Source organism: Macaca fascicularis, chromosome 1 (genome assembly GCF_037993035.2).
Source record: "Macaca fascicularis isolate 582-1 chromosome 1, T2T-MFA8v1.1".
Taxonomy (NCBI): domain Eukaryota; kingdom Metazoa; phylum Chordata; class Mammalia; order Primates; family Cercopithecidae; genus Macaca; species Macaca fascicularis.
Window position 1 is genome coordinate 213836549 of NC_088375.1, and position 8941 is coordinate 213845489.

At 54.8% G+C, this 8941-nt stretch overlaps 1 protein-coding gene across 6 annotated transcripts in view; it reads left to right on the forward strand.

Annotated features, from left to right (window-relative positions):
• Window positions 1-8621, forward strand: part of ECE1 (endothelin converting enzyme 1) — a 133578-nt gene extending 124957 nt beyond the window's left edge. For all 6 annotated transcript variants that reach the window (XM_045378906.2, XM_065528373.1, XM_065528381.1 and 3 more), the window contains 3 exons: window positions 364-554; window positions 3966-4061; window positions 5679-8621. In XM_045378906.2, the coding sequence (XP_045234841.1) occupies window positions 364-554; window positions 3966-4061; window positions 5679-5855 (464 nt within the window). In that variant the 3' untranslated portion in view covers window positions 5856-8621. The remainder of the gene's footprint in view (window positions 1-363; window positions 555-3965; window positions 4062-5678) is intronic.
• The last annotated feature ends 320 nt before the right edge of the window (window positions 8622-8941 follow it).

An 8941-nucleotide genomic window follows, 5' to 3' on the forward strand; every position in this document is an offset into this window, starting at 1 on the left:
CTTGAACCCAGGAGGCACAGGTTGCAGTGAGCTGAGATTGCGCCATTGTACTCCAGCCTGGGTGGCAGAGTGAGACTCTGTCTCAAAAAAAAAAAAAAAAAAAAGGAAAAAGAAAACAAAGCAAGCCCCACGGAGCCTCAGGCCACGATGGGACTTTCCCTGGATCTCTCTCCTCCATCCTCTCCCGCCTCTGACCGGCCTCCCCACCCATGTCCCTCGGCACTCACAGGGACCTCGTCTCCCCATGCTGGCTGGAGGACGGGGGTGGACGGATGAACCACTTCTCACCAGGAGGAGGGAGGAGTAGCAGGTCCCCGCTCTGCCACTCCCTCCCTTGACATGATGCCTCCCTCTGACCCACAGGACGGGAGTATGACAAGGATGGGAACCTCCGACCGTGGTGGAAGAACTCGTCCGTGGAGGCCTTCAAGCGTCAGACCGAGTGCATGGTTGAACAGTACAGCAACTACAGCGTGAACGGGGAGCCAGTGAATGGGCGGCACACCCTGGGGGAGAACATCGCCGATAACGGGGGCCTCAAGGCGGCCTATCGGGTGAGAGCCCCGCTCCCCACACACGCCTGGGCCCAGCGCTGGCTCCATCCAGATGCCTGTCTATAGAGGATCATCACGGACAACCGGGGCAGGCGCAGCAGCCATGCGAGCTTCTGTTTCCTCTTCTGCGAAATGGGGGGTGGTGAGGACCAATCATGAGGCTGACTGTGGAGGCCCCCGCCACAAGGGCTTGGCACCAGACGGCTTTGTGCCTTCTGAGTCTGGCCTGACAGAGACACAGGACGGGGCTCGGGCTGGATCCGCCTGAAGAGCCTGCCTGTTCTCACCTTTGCAGGGGAGGCCACCACCAAGTCAGCCCCCTGTGGGTCTGGGAGGCCCCTGGGGACTAAGCAGCCAAGGCAAGGGACACTGGTCATGGAGCCAGTTCCGGGTTCAAGTCCTGGTTCTGGAGTAAGTTGCTGAACCTCCTTGAGCCTCACTTGACTTGGCTCTGATTAGCTACTACCTGCATTATTGGGTTGTTGGGAAGATAAAGCAAGATGATTTAGACACAGGCTGACCCCAGAGAGATACTCAGAGATGCTCCCCGAGTCAGATGGGAGAGGTAACAGAGGCCACGAGAGAAAAACAGTAGGTGTCTGTCAGAGAGAGGAAGACAGGGCTTCCTCCCAACCGCGGCAGTAAGAGCAGAAATCCGTAGAGCTGTCATTTATTGAGCCTTCTTAAGTGCCAGGCTTGGAGTATTCCTAGCAGCTTTGCTGTTAGGTATTATAATCCCCGTTTTGCAGATAAGCAAACTGAGCCCAGAAATATTGGATATTAGGTTGCTTAAAGTCCACGAGTCAATGAAAGGTATTGAGAATCTACCCAGCAGGGGCTGTGTCTGAAGCTCATCCTGCTCTCAAAAAGCTTATACCCTTAGTGCAGGCTGGAAGGGGAAGAAAGGCAAATAAATACATAATAAATCTGTAAGATAGGCCGGGCGCGGTGGCTCAAGCCTGTAATCCCAGCACTTTGGGAGGCTGAGACAGGCGGATCACGAGGTCAGGAGATCCAGACCATCCTGGCTAAAGCGGTGAAACCCCGTCTCTACTAAAAAAAAAAAAAAAAATACAATAAATCTGTAAGATAGTGTCAGCTATTGATGAGGCGATGAATATAAACTGGGGCGAAGTAATAAGCAATAACGGGGTAAGAGGAATAATGGGGGGACGCTGACCACGGCAGGCCTTCTCTGGGGTTATGACATTTGCATTGAGACCTACATGATGAGGAAGAGCCTGGGAAAAGCTGGGGAAAATGGTCTCAGCAAAAGGAAGAGCAAGTGCAGAGGCCACGAACTAGACACAAGCCTGGCACATCCAATGATGGGAAGATGGGCGGGGCAGAGTGCAGGGAATGCAGGGACCAGACCACTCTGGGCTTGTTGGCTGTGGCTGAGGAAGGAGTTTGGGTTTTGTCCTGGTTATGATAGAGAGACACAATAGGGTTTTAAAATAGAGGAATGACATGACTCAACTTACCCTTTAAAACGGGTCAGTTGGGCTCAGTGGCTCATGCCTGTAATCCCAGCTACTTGGGAGGCTGAGGCATGAGAATCACTTAATCCCGGGAGGCAGAGGTTGCAGTGAGCCAAGATTGGGCTACTGCACTTCAGCCTGGGTAACAGAGCGAGAGACCGAGACTCTGTCTCAAAAAAATAAATAAATAAAAATAAAACGAGTCAGCTAGGTGCCGTGGCTCACACCTGTAATCCCAGCACTTTGGGAGGCCGAGGTAGGTGGATCGCAAGCTCAACTTCAAGACCAGCCTGGGCAACATGGTCAAACCCCGTCTCTACCAAAAATACAAAAAAATTAGCGTGGCATGGTGATGTGCATCTGTGGTTCCAGTTACTCAGGAGGCTGAGGTAGGAGGATTGCTTGAGCCTGGGAGGTGAAGGTTGCAGTGAGCCGAGATTGTACCACTGCACTCCAGCCTGGGTGACAAAGGGAGACTCTGTCTCAAAAAAATAAATAAATAAAAATAGAACAAGAGTCAGCTGGGCACCATGGCTCACACCCGTAATCCCAGCACTTTGGGAGGCCGAGGTAGGTGGATCACAAACTCGACTTCAAGACCAGCCTGGGCAACATGGTGAAACCCCGTCTCTACCAAAAATACAAAAAAATTGGCTGAGCATGGTGGTGTGCATCTGTGATTCCTCCAGGAGGCTGAGGTGGGAGGATCGCTTGAGCCTGGGGGGTGGAGGTTGCAGAGAACCAAGATTATGCCAATGCACTCCAGCCTGGGCGACAGTGACCCTGTCTCCAAAAAAAAAAAAAAAAACTAAAAAACAAGTCAGTATAACTACAGCCCATGGGCCAAATCTAGCTATGAGGCTGTTTTTATAGATGAAGCTTCTTGGGGGTCACAGCTGGCTCCATTTGTTTCCATGTCTGTAGCTTTTTTTTTTTTTTTTTTTTGAGACAGGGTCTCACTCTGTCACCCAGGCTGGAGCGCAGGGGCATGATCTCAGCTCACTGCAACCTCCGCCTTCCGGGTTCAAGTGATTCTCCTGCCTCAGCCTTCCGAGTAGCTGGGATTACAGGCATGCGCCACCGCGCCTCGGCTAATTTTTGTATTTTTAGTAGAGATGGGATTTCACCATGTTGCCCAGGCTGGTCTCAAACTCCAGACCTCAAGTGATCCACCCGCCTCGGCCTCCCAAAGTGCTGGGATTACAGGTGTGAGCCACCACGCCCGGCCATGTGGCTTACCTTACTGCTGTAGTAGCAGAATTGAGTCATTGCGATGGCGACCCTTAGCCCACAAATCCCAACGTACTCACTCTCTGGCCGTCCACAGAGAAGGGTTGCCAGCACCTGCTTCCTAAGGTTCACTGAAGTTACTTTGCCAGGAAGGGAATGGAATTGGATCAGCCTGAGTCAGAAGACTGATGAGAAAGCTGTTGTGAGGTTGTCCAGCCAGGAGACAGGGTAGAGCACTGGGAAGCGGGAGCAGAGCAGTGGTCAGTGTTTGATCTGAGAGAAAGAGAAGAATTGAAGAAGCGTTCTGGGTTTGGGGCCTGAGATGATGGATGGTGGTACCTTTGACCATGATGGGGAAGGTGTGTGTGTGTGTGCGCGCGTGCTGCCGTTCTGTTTGTACCATGTTAAGTTTGAGATGCATCTTGACTGTCCAGCTGGCACAGTTAAATATACACATCAGGGAAGAGGCTGGAGCAGAAGGCGTAAATGTGAGAGCCATCAGTGCGTAGAAGGTATTTTAAGCCATAGGGCTAAATGAGTGCACATCAAGAAAAGGGCTCCCCTAGGCTGAGCCCAGGCCCAGATCCCCGGAAACTAGTACCTGCCCTGACATGGGGGAGCTCCCTGAGACCTCCATACCAGTCCCCTCCTTCACCACCTGCCATGGGAACCCCTGAGCTTTGGTTTTCTCTCCTCCCAGGCTTACCAGAACTGGGTGAAGAAGAACGGGGCTGAGCAGACGCTGCCCACCCTGGGCCTCACCAATAACCAGCTCTTCTTCCTGGGCTTTGCACAGGTGGGTCCATTAGGAAAACATGCCACACATGGTACATTCTGCCATCTTGATGTTTCAAGAGCCCAGAGAGCCGAAAGGCAAGTTCCCCACAGATTGAGGACTTCCCAAGTCACTGGACCGTGCACCGCACATGTGCCCTGTCATTAGAGAGATGCACAGAAGGGCCAGAAGTACCAGTGAAGGGATTCCTGGATCTGGTCAATGAGAGGACGAGCTGATCACTCAGGACCCTTCTGGTTCTAGGGTTCTAGAGATTTCTTAAACATAAGATGCCCAGCCAGGCACGGCAGCCCACACCTGTAATCGCAGCACTTTGGGCAGCCGAGGCAAGCAGATCACCTGAGGTCAGGAGTTTGAGACCAGCCTGGTCAACATAGTGAAACCCTGTCTCTATGAAAAAATACCAAAAAAAATAGCCAGACGTGGCAGTGGCTGCCTGTAGTCCCAGCTACTCAGGAGGCTGAGGCATGAGAATCACTTGAACCCGGGAGGCAGAGGTTGCAGTGAACTAAGTTCATGCCACTGCACTCCAGCCTGGGCAACATAGCAAGACTCTCAAAAAAAAAAAAAATGCCCCAGATCATGCCTTCACTCGGCATTCATCTGGTAGCCTTCTGCTGGCACTCAGAGCTACCAGGCCATTAGACAATTTGTTCTGCCCAGGAAACGAGAGATCTGGACTAAATCCAAGCTTTTCCAACTGGTGTTTGGACACAGTCCTTTGTTCAGATGGAATCGAATGCGGGTGCCTCAGACAGAGATGCTGCGCTGGCTGAAGGAGAACAGTTTGGAGACAACTGCGTTAGAGGCTGCTGGCATGGGGAGTGGCACACACCAGCCCTACACCAGCCCACTTTCTCTTCCTGACCCACTCAGGGGGTCCTCCTGACTCCCCGGGATCTCAGGATCAGTTTGGGGGCTCATCCCCCTGGTGTTGTTTTTCTGAGTTTTGTGTTTTTGGAGCCGGAGTCTTCCCTCAGTTGCCCAGCCTGGAGTGTGATGGCATGATCTCAGCTCACTGTAACATCAACCTCCCGGGTTCAAGTGATTCTCCTGCCTCATCCTCCCGTGTAGCTGGGATTATAGGATGCACCACCACACCCAGCTAATTTTTGTATTTCTAGCACAGCCAGGGTTTCACCATGTTTGTCAGGCTGGTCTCAAATTCCTGGCCTCAAACGATTCACCCCTCCTTGGCCTCTCAGAATGCTGGGATTATAGGCATGAGCCACCACACCCAGCCTTATTTTGTTTTTTGAGACAGGATCTCACTCGGTCACCCAGGCTGGAATGCAGTTGCACAATCTCATCTCACTGCGGCCTTGACTTCCCCAGCTCCAGTGATCCTCCCGCCTCAGCCTCCCAGGAGCTGGGACCGTAGTGCACACCACCACGCCTGGTTAATTTTTTTTTTTTTGTAGAGATGGGGTCTTGCCATGTTGCTCAAGCTGGTCATGAACTCCTGGGCTCAAGCAGCCCTCCCACCTTGGCTTCCAGAGTGCTGGGATTACAGGTGTGAGCCACTGCACCTGGCCTCCCCTGCTGTTATAATGGGGACAGTCTGGCAGCCCCAGGGCCCCACAGTGACCCTGGCCTCTCTCTCTTGTCCCTTCAAAGGTCTGGTGCTCCGTCCGCACACCTGAGAGCTCCCATGAAGGCCTCATCACCGACCCCCACAGCCCCTCTCGCTTCCGGGTCATCGGCTCCCTCTCCAATTCCAAGGAGTTCTCAGAACACTTCCACTGCTCACCTGGCTCGCCCATGAACCCGCCTCACAAATGCGAAGTCTGGTAAGGACGAAGCGGAGAGAGCCAAGACGGAGGAGGGGAAGGGGCTGAGGACGAGCCCCCCGTCCAGCCTCCAGGGCATTGCTCAGCCCGCTTGGCCACCCGGGGCTCTGCTTCCCCGCACTGGAGGGCTTTCAGCTGGAACCGAGCCCATGGTGTCGGCTCTCAACAGAACCCACCATCTGACCCCTGTGAAGAGCCGGACATCCAGGCACACACGTGCGCCACCTTCAGCGGGCATTCGGGTGTCGGGCGGGTGGCTCATCAGGCCTGGGCCCCACGCTGACAAGCGCCAGATACGCCACAAATACCACTGTGTCAAATGCTTTCAAGATATATTTTTGGGGAAACTATTTTTTAAACATTGTGGAATACACTGGAAATCTTCAGGGAAAAACGCATTTAAACACTTTTTTTTTTTTAAGGAAAGAATTGGTATATTTATTATGTTCTGTTTTTCTAAATAACCTGTGGACAAGGGAAGCCCCACTGATTTACCCCCTTTCTTCCCCACTCCCTGTGGGGCTGGGCTGAGGCAGGGATCCCTCTTCCCCACTCCCTGTGGGGCTGGGCTGAGGCAGGGATCCCTGGGCCACAGAGCAAGTCTCCAAATCAGACAGCTGCCTTGGCTCTTGGGATGTGTGATTTCAGCTCCTGTCACCTCGTGCAGAGGCATGGAGACCAGTAGAGGTGTGGAGGCCAGGCAGAGGGAGGAGCCGGCTCTGGGAGGTCCCAGCTCATGGGCACTGCCCCTTCAGCTAGCCTGCCTCTGTCCCCTGAGTCCAACAGTGGGAGCCCTAGCAGGGAAGTTCTGATCCCCAAAGCCACAGCAGGGGACTGATGGCTACGGCAGAATGAGGCCAGGTCAGGACCCTCAAACATCATCTGGGCGTACCAAGCACCCTGAAGCCAGACTGCAGGAGCCCTGCAGGGTGAGGCTCTATTGGAGATACACTGCTGGCCACAGGTGTCCCCTCTCGGTCCCACCTTTTCAGGCTGTCCCATGTCTATCTCAGGGGCCCATTACCTCTGTGCAGCAGTCCCCCATCCCAGCCACACCAGGGTCTGTCTGGCCAACCTCTTCCCCAGGAAAGGAGAAAAGAGAAAATAGGCTGGGTACGGTGGCTCACTCCTGTAATCCCAGCACTTTGGGAGGTCAAGGTGGGCGGATCACCTGAGGTCAGGAGTTCGAGACCAGCCTGGCCAATGTGGTGAAACCCCATCTCTACTAAAAAAAAATACAAAAATAAGCTGGGTGTGGTGACAGGCACCTGTAATCCCAGTTACTCGGGAGGCTGAGGCAAGAGAATCGCTTAAACTCAGGAGGCAGAGGTTGCAGTGAGCTGAGATTGCGCCACTGCACTCCAGCCTGGGTGACAGAGGGAGACTCTGTCTCAAAAAAAGAAAGAAAAGAGAAAACAGCTCTCACCTCCCGCAGGACCCAAATCCTCTCCCTCTCTAAGCACCGTCATCCACCACATGGCTGGGCCTGGCTCCCAGGACCAGTCCAGTCCTCTAGTGCCTTATCTGAGGCTGCAGCCACCAGTCTCCACCCCAAGGAGACAGCCCCTGCCCCTAGATGCTCCTTGGCCTCCTCAGTGCAGCCCCCAGGTGTCCTGACGGAAGCACAGGCTGTAGCCCCATTTCCCCGGTGCCTGCAGGGCTAACCCCCACGGCAGCCCAGGAGCTCTGGCCTGCAGGTCCGCGACGTGGGGCATCGGAAGACTGCAGAACTGCTGGACTTACCCTGGGTGGCAGCGCATTGTTGGCCCCTGGGTTGAATCAAGATAGTACTTGTAGCTAGATGGATGGACTCCCCTTTGAGGGATGCTTTTAGCCAGAGGACACTGCGAGAGGAAGGTTCCTCAACCCAGTCTGGCCGGTGGTGTCTGTCCCTTGCCTGAGACCACAGCTTCTCCAATAGCAGATTGACAGGCTCCACCAAGTGGAAGCACCTGGAGCGGTCTCTGCCGTCCAGTGGGGAAGCCAGGCCCCAAGACAGAGGCGGGGGCAGCACGTGCCCTCCACAGCCACCGCTTTTCCACCTCAGCAGCCCAGTCCTCCTGACCCAGCCCTGCCCGGAGAGTGGGTTCCCCTCACCCGGGAAGCTGGAATCCTCCTGCCTGAGAGGAAGCAGACAGCACAGGGACACGCCTGCCACCTCGGGGTCAGCCTCCGAGCTGGTGCAGGGTATCGAGAGTGGATTGCAGAGGGAGGCCCTGGTCCCAGCACGCAGCAATCCTGGTAGCTCTGCAGAGGAGACAGGAACCCGAGAAGGAGCTGGGGTAGGAGGCGGCCGTAGTCTGCTTGCCACATAGAGGTGGGCTTCTCCCAGCCATGGTGTCCCCTCTGCCTCCCCTCCCCTGACCCTCCTGCCTTCCACGTGGAGATGGTCCTGCAGTGTCAGCACCAGCACCGTGGGCTTGGACCCCCTGGACTGAGGCAGGTGTCCTAGGGCTGGGGGTGCAGCCCGAGGGAATGGAGACCACACTCCTGGCTCAGGTCTGCCGGGGCCGGCAGTGGGTTGGGGAAGAAGAGGGCTCAGGCCCAACAGGGGTGGAAGCCCCTGCCACTGCTACTACCCCCTCCAAAGCTTTAAGGAAGATGAAGTGAGACCCCTCCCCTTAGGCCTGGGGAGCCATAGGGCTGGCTTCTCTGTGGGTGCGTGGACGTGGAGTTGGGAGCTGGGAATCTATTTTTTGTATTATGTTTTGTGCTACTGTAGTTTTGGTGTGGCACTATTGTAATGGAAATAAAGTACTTGTAAGGAGGACCATGTGTCTGGGTGTCTGTCCTCCCAGGGTGCTGTGTGTCCTGAGGCCGGCACAGGGCTGCCCACCCTAGTTTCTCCAGGGCTGGGCGCACTTGCCCCTGCGAGCAGGGACCTTGGACCCTGACAAATGCCAGAAGGTTGCTCAGTACCTGTGCCCCCAGCCACCCTTCCTTCACCTACAATTGTGTGAGCACCCCCTGCTGGTGAGAATGATGCACATCACCACCTGGGTCCAAGAGGCCCTCCTGGTAAAAATAATTTTTCTGTTATCTTCGAGCAAGGGAGTTGCCAGGTCTCAGATGCTTGGGCAGGGCAGGAAG